This window comes from Parasteatoda tepidariorum, chromosome 8 (assembly GCF_982258835.1).
Source record: "Parasteatoda tepidariorum strain Cologne lab strain chromosome 8, Ptep-v5.0, whole genome shotgun sequence".
NCBI classification, from domain to species: Eukaryota; Metazoa; Arthropoda; class Arachnida; order Araneae; family Theridiidae; genus Parasteatoda; species Parasteatoda tepidariorum.
Window position 1 is genome coordinate 69,917,619 of NC_141762.1, and position 22,632 is coordinate 69,940,250.

Genomic DNA, 22,632 nt, shown 5'->3' on the forward strand with positions numbered 1-22,632 from the left:
TAATTTGAGTTTAGATAAACCTAGATTAAATCATGAAGTTTCAATGGCTTAAAAAATTTTCAAAATACCAAACGGCAAACAAATTTTTGGAATATAACTTCTCCATTGCGCAATCCTAAGTTATCTTCTCTTATTTTATTTTCATATTGATATTTTAAAATTTTATTTTCAGTACTTTGAACTTCATGGCATACTCTAGGTTTGCCCAAACTCACTTTTTCTCTTCTTTAAATTTTAAACTTGTTATAAAGGTGAAAGAGAATTGGCGACCAAAAGTTTCTCCCGATGTATGGCGTCCTCTTTATACCTCATACATTAGGTCTCTTCGAAAGCCTCACCTTCTCTCTCACAGGCCCCAGCTTGTGAGGCTGGCTTGATTTTAATAATCTACTGGGAATAATACCTCATGATCAGTCCATTGTGGGACTAATTTTATATGATAAGACAAAAAAAAAGTCGAATAAATCCCTGCACAGTTAAGATAGTAATCGAGTAGAAGAAAAAAAATTCTTTATTTTTTTGCTGTTTGTGATGACTCGCGATTCACCTTTTTAGAAAGAAGTTTAGAGATAGTTTAAAAAGAAATCTCAGCAATTTCTTCCCATTAGATTACTTTCTTTTTTAATTAAGATGAAAAATAATCTGCAGATCCTAAAATAAAATCTACAGCACCGATGCCATGCTGGAAGATTTCTGCTGACGTGCTGACAGACTCATATGACTAAATTATGTCTGACGATAAAAGAGCGGCGGAAATGAAACGAGACATTAAAAGTTTGAAAAATTCGCGAACTTGAAAGCAAAAAATTCTATAATTGCAATATTCCTCGAGTTGTAATATTTAAAGTAATGCTTCGCAAACTTTTTTTTAACATATTGTGCTCCATCAAAGAAACAAAGACAAAGAAAAGAAGAAATATATAGCGACACATAATAACATATATTATGTCTAACAATAATGAGCCCAGAACTGATTAAAGAAATTAATTACTCTAACTAATTGAGAAATAAATAAAATTTAGCTAGAAACTAAAATCTGGCAGCAGTTGACGGTACAAATTAAAAAAACTACATGAGCAAAAAGAGATATTTTACCTTGCGATGTAGATCGATTAGGAGAGCTTCCATTTGAAGAAATTGTTGTAATTTCTTGATTTCTCCCATAATATGAGATCTCGCTAGGTGCGGATGTGGATGGTAAATCTTTATCAAAATACTCAAGCGTTGCTGTTGTTGAATTTTTATTTGAAGGCGTAATCGACGATTCTTTTCTACGAAGTGATGCTGTTGCTGTGTCTTTATTAGTTAAAGATTGCCTGTTGCCAGTGTTCGAAGATTTTTTAAAATTTTTCGGATGTGATGCCTGGCCAATACCATCTTCAGTAAGATTCCTTCTTTGTATATTGCTCCCAGAACTACTTGGCTTTCTTATAAATGTTCTATTGGCGCTACTTTTTGCATTGCTACTTTTTGCAACGCAATTGGTTCCGAACGATTTATTTCTTCTCGCGGGTTTCGGCACTGTAGGTGGAGAGGGTGGAATATAAATATTTTTGATTTCCACAGTACAGTTTTTGATTTTACAATTCATTTTATGCTCTTGTGACTGTTTCGAGAGACTTTTGGAGTCTTTTTTTCCAGGAAGATTTCTGCTTGAGGAATGAGTTCTAGAAGAATTGGGTGAATCCTTATTTATCCTGAAGTTACGTATTTCTGGAAGAAAAAAAGACAATTTATAAATGTATAACCGGAAGAATCAAACGAAAATCTGGTTAACATTTAACTAAATCAGTATTGACATTTACTATATTTCGTTTTGTGTGAAGAGAAAATTTAAATCCAACAATGCTTTAAAGCTTTAAAATAAAAGCTGTTATTGCTTTAGATACGAGGGTTGCTATTTATATTTCTGGCCTAATAATGAAAAAACAAGCATGTAGGATCGAAATTGGTTTCATTGTTTTTCAAAATATTCTCCATGATGATCAATAAATTATTTGCATGCGTTTGAACCAATTTTCAAAGCACTTTTTCCAGTCCGATTGAGGTAACTCCAAAACATGCGTTTTGAATGCATCAACCGCTTCTTCGGGGGTCGAAAATCGTTGTCCACATAATTTATTTTTTATGTGTGTGAATAAGAAGAAGTCATTGGGTGCCAAATCAGGGCTGTACGGTGGATGACAAATCAGTTCGATCTTTCGCTCCGTCAGAAATGCCTTTGTTTGAGTCGATCTGTGAGAGCTCGCAATGTCATGATGAAAAATGATTCGCCTGTTCTTCTGCTTTTTTCGAATTTCTCCGATGACTTCTGGCAAACAAATGGTCGTGTACCATTCAGAATTGACCGTCCTGCGTTGCTCTAACGCCACTGTTGCCTCATGACCGTTAATGCCGAAGAAACAGGCAATCATTTGTTTCGATGTGCTTCTTCCTCGAACAACTTTTGTTGGTTTTGCCTCGTCTTGGAAGACCCATACAGTTGATTGCTGTTTTGTTTCCGGCTCATATGCATAGATCCATGATTCGTCACCTGTGTAGATGTTATACACAGCCTTTGATGTACCTTGAAAGTATTTTTCCAACATTTCCTTGCACCAATCGACACGAGCCTTTTTTTGAGCGTTTGTCAGATTATGCGGGATCCAACACGAAAAAAAAATTTTTACGCTCAAATGTTCATGCAATATTTTATTGATGCTAGTCATACTAATGTCCAAAGACGCCTCTATCTCACGGTATGTCACATGACGATCTTGCTTTATCAGTTCACGCACAGTATCGATCTTTTCTGGCACAACAACGGATTTTGGACGACCTGCACGGGATTCCTCCTGGATCGAACATCGACCACGATTAAATTCGTTATACCAATTTTTTACAGTGCTGTAGGATGGCGCTTTATCGGTGAATTAAGAATTAAGTTCATCGAAGCACTCTTGTCTTGACAATATACGTCGAAAGTTATGAAAAATAATGACACGAAAATTTTCACGATTCAATTCCATTTTTTGAAAGAGAAGAACTTTTCAATTTACTGTCAACAACACAAATGAAGCTATAATGGTAAATCGTCTGCTGAATTTATGTTTCAAAATATCAAACTTTCGATTAAAATCGTCTGCGGTCGCCTAGCAACCCTTACTGTTGCCAAGGCCAGAAATATAAATAGCAACCCTCGTATAGTTACTGAAAGTTCTAGTTAGTTCACGGAAGATGTTTGAAGTGCGTAAACAAAGGATAGAGTGTTAAAAAAGGAGACATGGCCATACTTGTGCAATGAGGGTATAGAGTTGTACTTTTGCTAAAACGCTATACAGTAAGAAAAAAGCTTCATGGCAAATTCTGTTTTACACACTTAAACAATTTAAAGAATGAGTTCAAGTAAACCATAAAGTTTAAATGCTGAAAGAAAATTTTCATAACAGCGAAATAAAAGCAAATTATGGTTATTTTAATACAAAGTAATACTGTCAGAATTTGCATTTTGATATTTTGAAAAAATAAATTTCCGCATTTTAAATTTCATGGTTTATTTGTATTATTTCCGCATTTTAAACTCTTGGTTTATTTGAACTTTTATACTTCTTTACTTTTTTCTACACTTCAAAATTTACTTATTAATCTAGATAAAACAGAATTTTACATGAAACGTTTTCCCCCCGGTATAGTGACCTCTTAAGGAACCATATGTATCAGTAGGCCTTTTTATAAAAATACAGATACGCGGTGTTGTGTGTTGTTTCGAGAAATAAAGGATGGGCCCAATAGAATTTTATCAGCTGATAAGTTTTAAACCTAGCTAACGTAATGAAATTATATGTATAAACGTGCTCCCCCAAAATAAACCCTTTCTCCACCAAAAGATTTGTACGGTACACAAAAAGAAGCCTGGATAAAAATGAAAATTTCGCATGAATTGGAAATCCTCGTTGCTACAGCAGATGCAAATTTTCTAACGATACAATACAATATTAACAGATATTTTAAGAAATATTTACAGAACTCACTTGATTCTTCAGAGGTGGTTTGATGTGGTCTTGCAGACAATTGTGTGTTTTTGGATGTTTTACTCGAACTAGTTCTCGGAGCAGTTGCTGATGCAGTGAACAAAGCTCCATTAATTTCATCAGGACGTTCAAAAATACGAAAGACGTTTGCCATTCTACAAGAACTTTTATTTTTTATGCTAAAGCTAGAACTCTTCGTAGGCCGAGAAGTTGAACTTTCTCTATAATTATCAGAACACTTTCTTTGACTGCCAATTGTTGAGGATGAAAACTGACTTTAGTGGTCTTTGTCTAATTCTCGATGGGAGCTTATAGTTGATAAAATGTCATAAGTCGATCAGCTCATTTCTCTTTATTGAATAACTCTGATTTGGGGAGTAAGAAAAGTTTATAGTGTTCTTTTCTCTTTAAAGGCGAAAGACTTACAAATGTCGATTCTTACAAATGTTGATTTTGAGTTTTTCCCAATGATTTGAATCATGGAGGTGAAATGATTGCTTTTATAATTATTCTCCAGAAATTGTCCAGCATAGTGTATTCAACTGTAATAGAAATATATGTATATAATAGAAATATACGTATGTAATAGAAATATATGTATGAAATAGAAATATATGCGTACAATAGAAATGCAGTCAAAACCCGTTATAGTGAAGCTTCAAGGGACCGAAATTTCGGTTCACTATATCCGTACTGCAAACAATTTTAACTAATTTTCCGAACTGCTTCCTTTTATTACACATTGTTTAAACAAATGACTCATAAAAAGAAATGCAAAAATGATTAAACAATTTGTAGTAACAAAAAATTTGCTAACTTTTATTTTTTATTACTCTTCGTCTTGCGGGCCGGAAATTTAGGGATGGCCTTTATTCAGGGATGGGAAACTGAGATAGAAGAATCAAACAAGAAAACATGTCAATGGTTACGTTCCACTTTATAGATGATTTTAAAAATCGGTATATGTATTTTATGTAAAAATTTCAAAATTACCCAAAAAATGAAGAAGAAAAAATCAGTCGAAGACAGAAAAAAGTTCATAATATCCAATTTTCCCTCTCTCTTTTGGTTCACTGTATCCACAAAAAATATTTTAAGTGTATAGCAAGGCACGGGAGAGAACATTTCGGTCACTATATCCGGAAGTAAACTATAGACCATGTTCACTATAGCGGGGTATATGTATGTAATAAAAACTATGTATGTATAAATAAAATTCTTTAAGCAGAAGTAAATGTGAAGTGCTTAAAACTTACTGCTACTATGTTAAATTTAATTTGTTTGAACTTCAGTTATTCTTAAATACTTATTGTTAAGCAATTGTATTGGTCATTTTTATCTTCTTCCTTTTTGTCCATTTTCTTCCACTGTCTTGGAAAAAATAGGCTTCTTTCGGAAGAAATGCCAACCCTGTTTAACCCCTTAACGATCGGTTAATTTTCAAGAAAACGATCATAAATGTGCAAAATAGGTCATAAAAGTAAAAAAATATTTTTTTTAAAATATGTATAACTGTTAGCTGCAACCGTGGCAAAATAAACTTATTTTGGCTTAAATACAGCCTTTTTTCTGAAGAAAGAAACATTTTATGCATCCAAATTCGGAATTACTACGCCCAAAATAAGGGGTAGATGAAAATTTAATTAACCAGTTTTTATAGTTAAACCATTATAACAAGTCAAATATTTGTTACTCTTGTGTCATTTAAATGTGCGAGGTTTCTTTTCATATCTTTTAACTGATTAGTAAAACTAAAGCAATTCTTATACAAAACATTATAAGACTTCGTCCCAAAGGAAAATATATAGTATAATGGGAAATATAAATGAACTAAATAATTTTTATTTATTAATTTGTTATTAATGAAAAAAAATTGCAAGGTACAAAAATGTTTATACAGGAGCTGCATTGCGTCGTAGCATTCCTTGGAAACAACTTTGCTCAGTTATTGCTGCGTAGGTAACCTTTAATAGTCAGTTCTGTGTCTTAAAAGTGTCCAAATATAACAAATTACCCCTCCGCGTATGAGATACCGTCAGTGATGAGTTTTTAGTCGGGGAAACACCCGTTTGTTGCATACATTAACCGGTAGATTTGTGAAGTTTACAAAGCTTCCTACTGGTACTGTTTATCGGTTTTTTTTTTTTCTTTTTTTTTGACAGGGAAGTTTTGGACCACCCCTCAATACAGCCCAGATCTTGCACTAAGTGATTTTCCGAAGTTTCAAATATCATTTTGGCGGCAACCAATACAACGATGATGAAGATGTGAAAACGGTCGTGATCTCTTGGTTATCTAAGCAGGTAGCAAGTTACTATGAAGAGGGTATTCTACTTATAGTTGTAAGGTACGATAAGTGTTTAAGCAAACTTGGGGGCAACTATTTGGGGGGAAAAAGAGAAACATATGTAGAATCAAAAAATGAAAATTTTCGTTCGTTTGGTTTTTATTTTTGAACTGCCCTTACTTGAATGACAGCTCTCGTATATTCAGAATTTTCACTTTTTTTCTTTGAAAAAAAAAAACCAAATGCCATCTCAAGTAACACCAAATATTAGATAACATTAGAAAATGAGTTAAACCTAAGTTTATCTTGCACAACTTCTAATATTAGAAAGACACAAAAGGTCGCTGTTTGCTCTGCATTATACAATATTAGATTCTATGCAAATTAGTATTATCTAGCGTTCGCGTTCGCCGTCAACTGATCAATAAGAACTGATAACAATATTGCATTGAACAATAAACTTATCAAAAACAATCTCCATCTTGCTTAATAATTCGTATTCTCACAAGTAAACAGGTACACTGGCAAAACAACTCGAAAAAAATCAAAGAAAAATAAACCATTAGAGAAAAGCACACACGAATCAAAATTGAGCCTTAATTCATTAAATATTATTTTAGTTTATTAAATATTGATGAGAGTTAATTAATTATTATTTTAAAATTAACTAAATGTTAATGTGTTGATTAAATATTGTGTAAAAAGTGCTTAAAATACAACTATTAAATTTGAAGTAAATGAATAGGAATTTTTCAAATTTCATATTTTTTCAATGCTTTTATTTTTTACACTTCATATATTATTATTATATTTTCATTCACATATTATATTTTCATCATTTTATAAATTGAAAAATTTTTAATACCAGTAAATGCACTGATCGTAATGAGATATGATAGTCATATAAAAATGAAACCTTTTAAACAATTCATTTTTTAAACGATTAATTTTTTTAAACAATTAATTTTTTCAAAGAGTTCATTCAAAAAAACTGCAAATTAAAATAAAATGTTTCAGAATTTTTTAAAAATATTTTTAGCTCAAAGAATAGCACCCAGAGAGAATATTACAATTGGTTGCAATATAGGAGAACTAACTATCAAAGGACATATATGAAGAGCTTAAGGGAAGAACCAGATAAGTGACATTCAAAAAAAAATTGAGGTTGCTCGGGGAAAGTACTTATTTTAATATATATATATATATATATATATATATATAAGCTGCTAAGTGACTTGGTACCAAATAGTTAACGAAAACTACCCTAGAAAATCACCTTGGTGGACATTGAATGCTAAGGAGTGGAGAGAAAAAAAATTGATGAAAATGACAAACTTGAAACAACTTCAATACTTTAAAAAGAAATTTATACTTTTTTACGAATGAATAACTAAAAATGACAACAACAAATAACCCTTAAATAACTTCATACAGTTTTTTTTTTTTTTTTTGTTTGTTTCTGGTTCACATTAGTTTCTGTTTCAGACATACTACCAAAGTAATAAATTTTTTTCTAAATCTCGTTGAAAATAAATATTATTTTGGGTCAATCTTACTGGTTTCTCTACCTTTCATAACATAAAAAAGCTTGACTTTTTTAATCAATTAATCAAAATTATTAAAATTAATTAGTATAATAAGTTTACCAACAATAAAAAATTCCCATAGTTAACAGTAAGTCGGTTATTTATTTAAGTTAAAAACTTAATGTTATAAGGAATTTAAAATTAATCAGTAAAGAATAGTCAATTGCATCAGTCAATTGCGACGATCAAAATTTTATCAAATATTTTATTTTAAGTAAAGATTTAGGTAGTATAAAAGAATGATTTTATAAAATTGGTTATCTTTATTACTTATTATTATACATGACAAAACTCTTAAACATACAAACAACGATCAATCAAGTCAAAGATTATAATTGACACAAATTAAATCATTATTACATTATACTAAATTATTATTAAACAAATATATTTAAATCAAAGTGTGAAACTGGTAAATATACTAATAAAGGTATTACCTGATATGGGGTACCCTACCTAATACATTCATACACCATGATATCTTGTATCAGTCAGTATCAGGAAACTTTCTTCCTTATTTTTCCACCAGCTCCTGTATTTTATGCTTTACCTTTTTTAACTTTTTTTCTTACGCCAAATTAAAAAGGTCCTCACACAGGCCTTTCCTACCTGCTCTGTATTCATCCACCCCAATGATGTCAATCTCAAACAACCAATTAACTTCTAACTGTATGACATCACTAGCATGTCTTGGATGATATCAGTACTTTAATGTCCGTTCCATATGGTTTTTTCTTTGCCACATTAATTATTTTACTGTACATACAAATGTGATACTTACAAACTTTAAAATTTTGGGGCAACTTTTTTCAATTTATTATTATTGTTACTAGCAGAATATTTTTTTTCTTGCGAGTTGAAATTATCTAAGTTCTAAGTAATCAATAAATCGGTAATGATCAACATTTCGAAGTGATGCACAAAATTTAAAAAGATTAGCGTACACAATTGATTTACTTTTAAAAAAATGTATTGTTACTTGTTGCATTTTTAAAAATTAATAATATATATTGCTGTTAATTAGAGAATTATTTATTAAGATAATGGATTGAATGAATTGTATTGATGATTGATTGACGATATGATGGTTTCGGAACTATGTAAATATGATACATCACAATAATAATAGTTATATCTTGGAATAGGACGAAAATTGTCTTTTGTACTTGTGTTTCAATATAGTCATTGAGTTAGAAAAAATATTTACTTTATGAGTTTTAAAAGTATATATCAAGCAAAAAAATTAATTAAGGCCGAAAATGAAATCGAGATAAATTAAATTAAGGGGAACGTGATCTAATTATGATCTTAAGAAAAAGTGGTGGTACAATGCTATAGTGGGATAACAATAACCCAATAGGTTCAAATGGTCACAAAGTGTGCGGTTTAAACAAATCGGATGAATTGCTATCACCAAATTTGGAATAAAATGAAATCTAAAATTAATCAAGGTCATAAAATAAAAGATAAAAACACAATGACTTGCTGTATCTATATATAAATATACCATTTAACTCAATTTAGAGGTGTTACGAAAAAGAAATAAAACAAATAACTAAAGCAATAGCAAAAAATACTCACTGCATACAGAAATATTCCAAAAGAACGTGCGCAAACAAAATGACGAGACTATGATTTTCAAACATCTTTTAATTGAGCACAACTTTGTAATCACAATTTACACCAGAAAAACATATCTTCTGACACAACTTTAACAAAAGAATTAAAAATGAAATGGGTGACAAGAGAATTTAATAATATTGCGTCATGCATGAAAATAAGATATAAGAGAAAGATAAATTTAAATGGTGATAATTAGATAAATACAGAAGGAACGCTTGAATTTGAAAAGGTTTTTTAAAGTTAAAGACAATTAAAGGCATAAAAAGTAGATATTCAATTTACGGAAATTAATTACGGTTTGAGGATTTCATTAAAATTAAAAGCAAAAAAACAAAAAGGATGTAAATAGAAAAAAAATAGTGCGTGGAGTCCCTCCTCGCGGAAGAAGTTAATCTTCGCAACCGGCGACGTTAATTGTAGAAGAATCAGCAGTTGTAGAAGGATCACTAGTTCTATTCAACGACTCCTGCAAATTTCCTGCTCCGCTCGCTTCCGTGCTCTGTAATCACTTTAGTATTGTGCATTTTTCCCTCGTGGACCTCTTGAACCAGTGGAAGTGCTTGTGGTTACCTCATCATCTCGCCCTGGAAAATGTATTTGTATTAATAATGTATGTGAATGCGTCATAATGTAATTTCAGAAGAGAAAACCTAACAATCAATTGATATTCACAAGAGAGGCACCTTGACATAACCTTAAATCCGTCACATTGTCCGTGGGATTGTTTTCCCTCATTTTTTACAATTGTTATCCACTAAATTTGAAAATAAAAAATACTACCCTATTAAATTATATGTGTATCAAAACAAACTAAAAAAATATTTATAGAAAAACAATACTTTTATGACTTTTATTATTTTTATGCTAGTGAGAACCAAAACAATAAGGAAATGAATGACGGAAAACTGGATCCTACCACGTGATTTCCCGACCAATAAAAATGTAGCGTTAAACGTTTAACGCAACCTTGTTGGAAGTCGCATAAGAAGTATAACTTCAATAAATAAATAAAAATTCCCTCGCTAAGTCCGCATCCCGGAAAAAAACAGAGAACGCATCACTCGATGCAACCAGTAATAAAATCAACAAGAAAAATAATGTCTCAGTAGTTAAAAATACTTCGTTAACACGTTGAATGCCATGGGGGTTACAGGTGAACCGCACTGAGTTTGTGCGTATCAAAACGGGGGTCACCGGTGACCGGCGAAGCCAAGATTAATATGAAAACACGAAATTTGAGTAAATTTTTAATCATTTTTCTTATATTATTATCGTTACGTTACTAAAATGGTTTGATGAAATTAATGCAATATAGAACACACAAAAATAGTTTTATTTATATACACAGAATTCTTGATTTAATAAATTAAATTTAATAGATTTTTATCCACCACCATTTCTAAACAATATTTACAAATTTAGTTTGGAGTTATTTATCGTTTGGCCAGACGGGCAAGCCATGTAAAATTAGCGTGGCATTCACCGTGTTAACTGGTATAGATCCAAAAAAGCGACAGCCAAATAAATTTAGAGAGCGGAGAGTTTGAAAATCGGACGATTGCGGAGGTTAAGTAAACCCCCTTAAAAAATAAATGCAGAAAAGGAAAAAGCTGGAAGAGAGGAATATCTCTCTCGAAAGAAAAGTGAAATTTCGCCAGACAAGATATTTTAAAAATAATTATATATATTTAAATTGAGAAAGCAAAACACTAATTTAAGAAAATCACTTAGAAAATTTCGCAGAAAGCAAATTTAAACTGTTATATAAAAAAAGGAAATAAAGGTTTAAGACATAAAAATATTAAATAAAAGAGTACATTTTTACATTACAAAGTGTAAATGTGATAGTTGCTCTTTCTGGTGGCTTTATATTTTCAGATTAAGCAAAGTATGTTTTCAGAAGTTAGTCCTCTCAAAAAGACTATTAACAATGTTCAGAATCATATGACATTATTCTATTGCTCGAGATCAACTCCTGATAGTAAAAAATTTCCATAATCTGCAATTTTCTCCGTTACTTATCCAATTTGTCCATAAATACAGTCGAACCTCTATTTAACGAAGTAGCTAAATCCTGATAGTAAGTTAGTTATATGGAAAATTCGTTAAATAGAAAATCACCTTTTGAAATACTTAAAGAACACAAAACGGATTTTAAATTCATAAACACAAGGCATAATAAAATAGCAATGCATGCGCCTTTATCCTGTAAACTAGTACCTACTATTTATTTTATAAGTCTTAACCACAAGAGAAATCTTCATTGAAAGCAAGAATCGGGCAAAACATTATCCAGTGTTACACTATCACGCTACATACACTTTCTATTTTAAAAAAAACGATAAATTTATGTATAAAATTAGAGCTGCATTTATTATGAAGGTAATTTTTAGCATTCATTACCACATGCTTTCTTAAGTTTATTTGTTACTGATAAAATCAGTTAATTTTGTCTATGTTACTCGCTTGAAATATAAACAAAAAGAAAAAGAGTTCTTTAAAAGTTACGTGGCTTTGAAAATCAATTCAAGGCCATTTTCCCCATAAAATGCGTTTGAAATGTACTGAAATATTTTGGACAATAGGGAAAGTGGATCTCAAGGAAAAGTTCGTTAAGTAGAAAATTCACTTCTCGATTTGGAAGTTATTTTACGAAGAAATTTCCAAAATGCTCTTGGTTCCTCGAAAAAAATCGCTAAGTAGAGAAATTCGCAAAATGGAAGTTCGTTAAGTAGAAGTCCGACTGTAGTTTCGTCTCTGCTTTTATAATAGATGTGATACGTATATTAGTATATATATTTAGTGCATATTAAAACAGCACCTATCAAAATAATATCAGTAATACCCATAGAGTAATAAATAGCTCTATGGTAATACTTATTTGCTGAGCCGCGATGGCTCAAGGGATAGAGCGTTCATCTTCTAATGAGGTGAACCGGGATAAAATCCCAGCGGTGGCAGGCGATACGAATTTCGCATCCGGCTTACACCGACCACTGTGCTGACGTGAAATATCCTCAGTGGTAGATGAATCATGGGTTAGAGTCTCCTTGCCGTCAGGCTAACCGTGTGAGGCTCTCGAGATCCATGTAACGTAAATACGGGTTAGTTTCATCAAAAAGTCCTTCACGAAGGCAAATTTCTCCAAATGCTTGATCCAAGAGTTCCTTCGTCTTCTGAATTGGGTTCAAAATTACAAAGCTACGGCGTTGAACATTAGTCGAGAGTTTCTTCAAACAAATGAACCAGCCTTTCTTTAGAACTGCGTACCTACGAGCACTTATAATCGTATTATTACAATTTAATACATATTGAAAAGGTCACAGCAATTCGACTCCTTTTTTCACTCTGAATCATAAATTTTTTGCTTATTTATTTTTATTTTCACATCCTTGACAGTATCATGTTTTGTCTTAAGGGAAAATTCGATGAAGTTTAGGGGAAACTTTTTTCTTTTCAAATAAGTCCGTTACCATAGGGAAGAATCTGGCATCGAAAAGGAAAACAACGAATTTAATTGTTCGCAAATTACCTAGTAGCAAAGAAAAATTTAATAAAATTTCCCTACGAGTGAATTGTTTGACAAAAGTTCCCCGTAACGCCTCAGAGTGCTAAGTATTGTAACTGTAAAAAAACTTTAGGAACATTCTTCGAAAAATGCGAATAAATTCCTTATTTATAACGTGTTTGAAACAGAAAACATTCATTTAATAATTTTATGTGGAGTAAATTGTTATTTACTCCATCTTATCTAATGTATCTTACGTACCTGGTAGTAATGCATTATAGGTGGTTTCTAAATTTAATATATTTATATGGATTATAGATGAAACTATAAAACTATAAACGCAATTTTCTCGAATTTTTGTTTCTCTTACTTGCCGCATCTCTTACTAGTACAATTTTAAACCAATTTACTTCAAATTTCGACGCAATATTCGCAATAAATACAGCTTTCGTTCCAAGCAGAGATTTTTTAATTGAGTTGACTGGTTATGAGTAATCTACGAAAATGCAACTAATTCCATGTCATTTTTATTGTTTTTTCAAAACAACGTCATTTTTGGAAAAACCCTACGTGCAACAAAAACTATATTCCTGTATTTCAGAAGAATCAAATTCGGATGTTTTTTTTTTCCCCTTCAACTTATGAGTACAGCAAATCATGGATTTTTTACAATAAAATAAGTTACAAACATTAGGTTATGTATGTTCTAGTTTAAAGTTTTGTTTTTTTAATATGATAAAGATATAAAGATTTAAATATGCATAATGAGATAAAAATGCATTGTGTTAAGTTTATCATGATCATTGCAAAATCCATTAAAAAAATTCTTTTTTTTTTTTCTTCTTCTACAGGCTTCTACTGTGTTGCACCATCGACGTCAAGTATGGCGAATTTTTTAAGCTTTTCCAAAATGAATTTGTACTATTTCTCCATTAGTTTAGCTTTTTAGTGCACGGCTTATATTTTTATTTCAATTATTACCCATTGCCAAAATTAATTAAGCGTCATTAGCGAGAACAATAATTTGGCAAATTTTTATGCCTCTCTTAAGTGAATTAACACCACTTCTGTCTTAATTTCTCTTTTTAGTGTATAGCTGATTCTTTTTCTTCAGATTGTTAATGTTACCAAAACTAAATAAGCATCATTAGCATCAATGCTAGTACAGGAATATCGAAAAAACAAACTGCAGACTCTTTCCTTTTACAATCGTTTGTTTTGGAATACTAAATTATGTATCAATAGCTTTTCGAACAAAGTAATTTACATTTTACGGATTGTATCCCTGTAAAGCTACAAACATTGCGTTTCACATTTGTGTTTGTAAACATATACATTTTCGTTTTTAGTTTATTGTTCATGACAAAGTATGTCGAAAGTGTATTACATAGAATGAAAATTTTCTAGGTTCATTATTCATTATAATTCAAACTTAGGTATAGTATATTCTTGTTGTTTAATATCGATAAAAGAAGCAATCCCTTTTTTATAAGAAATGTTTTGTTTGTTTTGTTTAAAAATATAAACAAGTGAATAGTTGATAACTGGCAGGAATCAAGAAGTGTTTTAGATTATTTCGCTTTGTTTAGTTTTGGTAATACTGCAATCTTCATGGACTAACTTTTATCTATAAAAATCAGTAGGCCAAAACACAAATGATTTTAAAACTAAGAGAATATATAAAAAATAAAACTAAGCATTTAAAAAAAAATTGAACAGAATACCTACACTTACTTAATGAAATAATGATAAAATGAACCGTGATAATCGGCCGCAATAATCGAGGGCAACATCGGGTTATATTCGGAGAAGAAGTAGAATGACAAGAAGAGTTTAAACTGTGAAACAGATCGCTCCTACGCTAAACGGATATTTTCTTCCTGAAGTCTATTACCAAACATTTTTTTATACAATACTGGCATTCATTTAGAAAAAAAATATGCATATCTCACAATGTGCTGCTTTTATTATTTGAGAAAAAACTGCTTCTGTAAAAAGACTTTCTCTGCACGCTGAGTTAAGTTGCAGGAAAGCCATATTTACGAGTGCATTATGAAGAACAGACCTAGGGCACGTGCTGTTCAAATATTTCGGGATGTGAATCATTGCCAACAACTGGGGGGGGGGGAGGGGTTATTTAATATTCTAAAGCACATGCATTATTTATGTTTTGAATTCTTTTAAGATATAAAATAAAAACTAAACGCAGAAATGTTAAGGGTAGCAAATTAATATATAATGTCCGTAATTTCCGCCATTTATTTATTCTTTTCTCCCTTTCCCCTTTTATTATTATTTATTTATTATTTATTTTACATTTATTATTTATCTATTATTTATTTATGTTTTGTAAAAATGAATGACCATTAATGTATCTATGCGACGTTAAGAGTGGAGATAAGGCTCCACAATTTCATGACCAACGGCATGACTTAGACAATATGATCAGCATCGTGCTCAGGACGCCTTTACTTCTTAGACAAACTGGTACTCATCGATCTGAATCTGGGTGGGCTTTAAGCTGCCGTTGGGGACCCTTTGCGATGACAGTATAAATAAATGTACTTAAAAAAGACTTCTTTACGGAGTGGTCAAATCTTTTAACAGAAAATATTAAAATATTAATTAATATTTGAAGCTTAAAAAAGAATTTTGCTTACTTCATATTTTTTCAACTTGATGATTAGAATTCTTAAGAAACTCTAAGAAGTTTCTAATCTCAATAAATGCACCTAAGAATTTTGCGATATAATATTTGTATACCAATAATACTTTTTTAACGACTGAATATTTCTTTACTATATTAAATACTTAATAATTTTCGTAAATTTTCTTCTTTTACTTATCACAAGATAAACTCCATGAAAGGCTATAGACAAATGATTCATTTTCTTAGATAATACTATTAGAGATGACATACATATTCCAAAATATAAACATGAAAATTTCCTTTCTGCCAACTTAGAATAAATTCTTGTAAAACAATCGATTGTTTGCTCGTTAAGAAAAAACATCTATTTATATTAGAAAAATTCAAACACATTAAATTAGGGAGCACAGATTCGAATTTAACCGATAACAATCTTCTTATTTTTATTAACAAGTTCTTATTTTTAGACATTTTTCCCGCGATTGTTCATATCTAGTATTTTTGGAGAATGAAGATTTTCATGGAAACTTTATACGGATCTTTTTTTTTACGAGATTTCTTTAATTTAGATTTCAATAATTTTTTACATTTTGCAATTTGATTCAAAATGTAACTTAGCATAAGTAGAACTTAGTGGAAGAACCGGCTAAGTGACATTTTAAAAAAAAAAAAAACTGAGATTTCTAGGGGAAAGTACTTATTTTAGTCATATTTAAATATATGAAATTCATTTATATTGTTAAATCTATTTATTTCGAAAATACTCAGAGGAAGAACCAGCTAAGTGTCATTATTTGAGTATTCTTTGGATGGAAGAACCGACTAAGTCACTTGGCGTCATATAGTGAATGAAAGCAACCCTAGAAAATCACTTTGCTTGGCATTGAACGCTAAGACAACGGGAGATAAAAAATTGGTGAAAATGAAAAACTTAAAACAATAACTTCGATACATTAAAAAGGAATTTATGTTCTTATTGCGAATGAATAACTAAAAAAGACAAGAAAAACAATAACTCTTAAATAAATTCACCGCACATTTTTTTTTCTGCTTCTACTTCACATAAGTTTGTGTTTCAGACACTACCCAGGTAATCAATTAATTTATTTTTCTAAGCAAAGTCACGCTGAAAATAAGTATTATTTTGTGCTTATGCAACTTTTTTAGTTTATTATTATTGTTACTAGCTGAATGCTCTTTTTTCTAGGGGGTTGAAAGTTATCATCGCTGTTGTTGTTGTAGTTCATTTGCGTCGCAAGAGCTGCACAATGGGCTATTGGCGACGGTCTGGGAACATCCCTGAGGATGATCCGAAGACATGCCATCACAATCTTGATCCTCTGCAGAGGGGATGGCACCCCCGCTTCGGTAGCCCGCCGACTTGAGCGTGAAGTCGAGCACTTTACGGTAGAACAGTTTAACGAGGACCAATACCGCACACTGTCGGTCCCTACGCAGACTAATCCACTTGGTCACCCACCCGCACACTTACCGCAGCTAATGATGCTTGACTTCGGTGTTCGGCTGGGAACCGTGTCTTAACAATCAGTTCACTGCGGGACTGAAAGTAATCTCAATAAATCGGTAACATTACGAATTCTTGCACAATTCAAAAAGGTCACAATTAATTTACTTAAAAAAAATTATTGTTATTTGTTGCTCTTCCTGATAGTTTTATATTTTTAGAATAAGGAAAAATTTATTTTTTAGAAGTTAGTCATCTAAAAATAAAGATTAACTATGTTCAGTATAATATGACATTATTCTATTACTCGAGATCAACTTCTGATATAATACACTAATGGCCAATAAAATTGCTTCACCAGGAAGGAATGCAAATAATAGAATGAAATTTAATCGGCGCATACATTATAGTTGGAAAAACAAGTGATTAAATTTTCAAGATATTTGGATGTATAGATCCTGAGGAATCAGTACTCAGAGCAGCCTCCACTGGCAGCAATAACAGCAGTTATTCTTCTGGTCATCGAGTCGGACTGAGATTGGATAGCATGAACGGATAAAGCATTCCATACAACTTCAATATCATGCCACAATTCATCGACCGTAGAGACTGACGAGTGGTGGCGTGCCAATCGTTCGGCAACCATTGACCAGACGTTTTCAATTGGTGAGAAATTAGGAAAACGTGCTGGCCAGGGCAACAGGCGAACATGTTCTGTGTCAAGGAAGGTCAGGACAGTGCGTGCATTGTCCTACTGAAACGTAGCGTAATGGAGGCCTCGAAGATTAGGCAGAGCAACTGGCCCTAACACATCAGAAATGTAAAGGCTGCTGTTCAAGTTGCCGGCAATGCGAACAAGAGGTGATTGAGACGACACCCCATACAATTACTCCACGTGATGGGCTAGTATGATTGTGTCGAATGCAAGCTGCTAATGGGCGTTCGCCATGATGTCGCCAAACACAGAGGCGGCCATCATGATGCTGTATACAGAACCTGAATTCTTCTAAAATGACGACGTCATGCCATTCTTGGATCCAGGTTCGTTGTTGATCACACCATTGGAGGCGCTCCTACCTGTGATGCAGCATCAGGGGTAGCCGAAGCCATGATCGCCGTGCTGACAGTCCGTGCTGATTCAAACGTCGTCAAACTGTTCGTGCAGACACTTGTTGTCTTGCAAATGACCCCATTTGTTGACTCAGGGTTCGTGACGTAGCTGCACGATCCCTTAAGGCCATGTGGATAACATGTCTGTCTTCTCGGCTGTTAGTGATGGGGGGGCAGCTGAGATCCTGCAAGGCGTTCCATATGACTGTAATGAACACATCGATTCCATATTCTGCTAACAGTCGTGGGATCTTGATTAACGCGAGCAGCATTATTTCGGTATGATAAACTGCAATCCCGGTAAGTCACAATTCAACCTCGATCAAACTCAGACACCTGGTGGTGAGTATTTCTCCTACTTATACGAGGCATAACGAAAAAAAAATTACCCAATAACAATGCTTAAATTCAATTTCTGTATGAGAAAGTTACTGTAAAAATCTCTTCTTTCATACACATTGTGGGTGTCGCCACCATTACATGCTTTGCATGAATGCGCTTATAAGCTAATAATTTGCGTACCACAACATGCTTTATGCGTCCTGCAAATTTCTCGCTTGTGGTGTGTCGCCTTCCTGGTGTAGCAATTTTAATGGCCAGCGGTGTAAAAAATTACATTAATCAGCAATTTTCTCTGGTACTTATCCCATTCTGCTGTAAAAAACCTATTTCCCCAGCTTTAATAATAGGTATCGTGATACGTTTATTAGCATACATATATATAGTGTATATTAAAGTAGCACCAACTAACATTGTATCAGTAATACTTTTTAGAAAGATTTTTCTCTTTTTCGGATAATAATTTTTAAATTGAAAATAAGGCTAATTAACATTCTTTAAGATGTGTCCGTACACTTAAAAAATTAAATCTTAAATCAGAAATGATAAACGTACTTACATATTTGGCAAAACTAATCGGAGTTTTTTCATAAAAACCGGAAGCGGGGACCGATTAAGTGTACAAGTGAACAAATCACAGAGATGGATAGTTAAGTTTTATTTTCCTCCCTGCCAACAGAAATTGTCGTGTTGATACTAATTATACTTTGGTAGAAACATATGAGACCTCCATTGACATTATGCTGACCACGAGAGGTTTTCGTGGTTTGTGCCTCCATTTAGCACAAATGCTGATTAATTTTGCTTAAAGGAATTCTTGAAGGTGAATAAGTCCTTATTCTTCAAACAGGTGTCATTTTGTTTTCTAGATTTGAGGCTAAGAAACTGAAAATGAAAAAAACTGCATATTCACTGAGTGTGTTAGTGTTCAACAGAGGAAATTTGCGAAGTGTAACCTAAATTATGAAGGGAAAAAATGCGAGCCAGGTAAGTAATTATTATCACGTAGTTTACCATAATAATAAAAAAACTGTTTAATAAACATTTTTATAAATTAAAATGGGTCATTTTTGCATGAAACTGCAAATGTTTAATGAAAATTTGAAAATAATTTATATGTTTAAACAACTCTGCCTAGATATTTTTTTTTGCATTAAAAGTAATAAAAATACTTTTATTTAATTTCAGAAATACCCTTAGATCTAACAAAATGACATAACATTTTGACCACAATTAGAGCTATTTAGAGAATACTTCTTTTATAAATCAAAAATTACCGAATTCTCGCCGATTAAGGCGATACATACTGGTAAAACAACGATTCCACGAAAGTTGAGCTCACTCTGCATCTCAATCGTTGTTGATCGGTTTTCAGACTGACAAGGCTAGAAAAAATTTGATACCAGTTTGTTTCTAATTAAAGTTGCTAAAATTTTATACTATGAACATAAGTCTAAATATATATATAGATTTATTTTCAAACAAAATGAAACAAAAACTTTTCAAATTATATTCTATGAGAGACATTAAAAATCTTCCGTAAGAGAAAGGAAATGCTGCTCACAAAAATCCTTCAAATCTTCTTTTAAGAATCAAATAAATAGATCCCCAAAATCTTTGCGAGTTATGTCTTCACAAACATACAAAAGACATAAAGATGGAGCTAAAAAACAGAAAGGTGGAAAGTATGAACTTTAACGCTCATTTACAGAATCATGTGATACATGTGATAGTTTTTCTCATCTCACAAATTAAATAGTTTCCAAACTTTATAAGTTAACTCAGTTTTTTTAACGTAAAGCCTACGACTTCACAAATGAAAAACATTGAAAAATCTCCATCTTAATTTTATTTTTTCCACTTAGGATTGTTTCAATTCGACTGCTTTCTGCATTTTCCTATTTCTTATATGCACAATTCTTGAGGTCTCTCTCAAATTCGACTGTCAAACTCTTCCTCGGTATTTCCCGTTTTCGGCAGTCCCTAGGCCTATATTAAATACAATTACGCCATGATCTCACTTTAGAAAATTGCATAGTTAAGTTTCTTATAAGGAAAATCATTGTATCAAACGAGATAAAAATTATTCTAAATGTTTTCTTCAATCCAAAAATATTAAGGATTAACATCTTGGAGTGTTAGCTATTACAATAAGTAATATTTTTGATACTCCACCATTTTGAATGTCGAATAAATTTGCCGTGTTTTTTACTTACTATATGATTCTAAATATTTTGATTAATTCTTCTATAGTTAAATATGATTAAATTTTCTCTCTAAATTAAACAGAAGAAAAAATTGCACTGTTGTTCAACTTATTGACGTGTTGGAATATGACGCGTTGAATATTGTATCATAAACTATAATATTTAATTATAAACTTATTACTAGTTCTCTTTTTTTGTTGCCTTTTTGAATTTCGGATATAGTTGCAATTTTAAGTGCTTTTTTTCGTTATTTGCTTTTTTTAATGTTACATTTCATTTTGCTGTTAAAAAACTGTAAGGTTTAATAACTTGAAATACTAACAAGGTGTAGAAAACTGTACAAAGAGTACGACGGAGTAAAAAAAATATAAATAAATAAATTTTTTAATAGTGCGAAAATTTTAATGAAATTCAATAAAAGAGAAATAAAAGTCGTTCATAATTTTAATTGCTTAAAAATCTCGTTAACAACTAAAATTACTTCGTACTTATTTCTTCCTACTGACTCGCACAATTTGTATTCCTTGGTGAAATTACGAAAGAAAATTTTTTAAACTGATTTTTGTAAGTATCTAATTACGTTATTTATGTATATATATATAATTAAAAATTTTCTTCTTAGAGATTTTATAACAAAAACTTGTACCAAACTTTATTAAATGATTATTATAATCTTATTAAAATGACCATTTATTTTATAGTTTTTTTATTAGCAATAAAAAAAAATTTTCAATAAATAAATATTCAATAAATTTTCAACTTTTTCTAAAGAAAGAAGAGCTTTCAAGGAGGGTTTCAAACAGTAATGAAAGTGCTTGTTAGAAATGAAATTTAAAAGAGCTTAATTGAAAACAATTCCAATGTAAGGGATAAAATTTTGAAAAAAAATTAAAAGAAAAAAGGAAACATTCAATGTTGAAAGTTTCCCTTTTATTCTCTTTTTCTTTAGAAGTTACATATGTAGAATGTTCCGTAATAACCGCCACTAATTCATATTTTTAGAATCCTTATCAAAAGTGTAATAAAAATATATTCAGTAAAAACATAAATTTTTTCAATGTTTGTTTATTTGCGAAGTGTCAAGTTTTACGTTTAAAATATCGATAGACTTTGGAAGTTATAATATATGATGTAGGATATAATGTATTTCACGTTTACCCTGTATTTAAACTGTACTATGCAAAAACTTCTAAAAAGAGTGCTCCGTAATGATTACCTTTAGTATATATCTTAGAATCTTTGTTAAAAATGAAGTAAAAAAATTAAACTAGTGATCGTAAATTAATATTTAAGAGAGGATATTTCTCGTTTATTATGAATTTAAACTGCGCTATGTAAAAACCTTTATAAAGAGTGTTCCGTAATATCTGCCCTTAGTATATATTTTAGAATATTTGATAAAAATGATGCAAAAAAATATAACTAGGGATCGTAAATTTATATAGTATTTAGGATCCTTCATGCATTTAAACTGTGCTATGTAAAAACATTTATAAAGAACGTTCTGTAATAACTGCTATTATTTATATTTTGAAATCCTTATAAATATGTCGCAAATTAATAGGTAATTCATCATGCATTTAAACTAAGTAAAAACATTTATAAACAATGTCTCGCAACGACTGTCCTTAGTACATATTTTCGAAATCATTGCTAGGGATGGAGTAAAATATTATAATCAGGGATCGCAAATTAATATATAACGAAGATAATTGTAGTTTTCGTTTACTATGCATTTAAACTGAACTGTGTAAAAATATTTATAAATAATTTTCCTTTATGATTGGTCTTAATATGTATTTTCATAGTCTCAATATGTATTTTAGAATCTTTGTTAAAAATGGTGT

At 31.3% G+C, this 22,632-nt stretch overlaps 1 protein-coding gene across 3 annotated transcripts; it reads right to left on the reverse strand.

The window, feature by feature from the left end:
• Positions 1-1,003: 1,003 nt before the first annotated feature.
• Positions 1,004-9,618, reverse strand: LOC147806271 (uncharacterized). Of its 3 annotated transcripts, none has more exons than XM_087169081.1 (3): positions 9,465-9,618; positions 4,011-4,552; positions 1,004-1,713 (listed from the first exon to the last, which is right to left on the reverse strand). In XM_087169081.1, the coding sequence occupies exons 2-3, from the start codon at positions 4,162-4,164 to the stop codon at positions 1,019-1,021; spliced, it is 849 nt and encodes a 282-aa protein (XP_087025207.1). In that variant the 5' UTR covers positions 4,165-4,552; positions 9,465-9,618; the 3' UTR covers positions 1,004-1,018. The 3 variants fall into 3 exon arrangements, with proteins under 3 accessions (XP_087025207.1, XP_087025206.1, XP_087025208.1); XM_087169080.1 differs by lacking the exon at positions 9,465-9,618 and adding an exon at positions 8,321-8,526; XM_087169082.1 differs by lacking the exons at positions 4,011-4,552; positions 9,465-9,618 and adding an exon at positions 8,340-8,578.
• Between the last annotated feature and the right edge of the window lie 13,014 nt (positions 9,619-22,632).

Bases quoted from the DNA above. Each gene is read 5' to 3' on its own strand.
- LOC147806271 (XM_087169081.1), bottom strand. From the start codon at position 4,164: ATGGCAAACGTCTTTCGTATTTTTGAACGTCCTGATGAAATTAATGGA. The intron at 1,714-4,010 runs GTGAGTTCTGTA...TTTTTCTTCCAG, and splicing joins AACCACCTCTGAAGAATCAA to AAATACGTAACTTCAGGATA.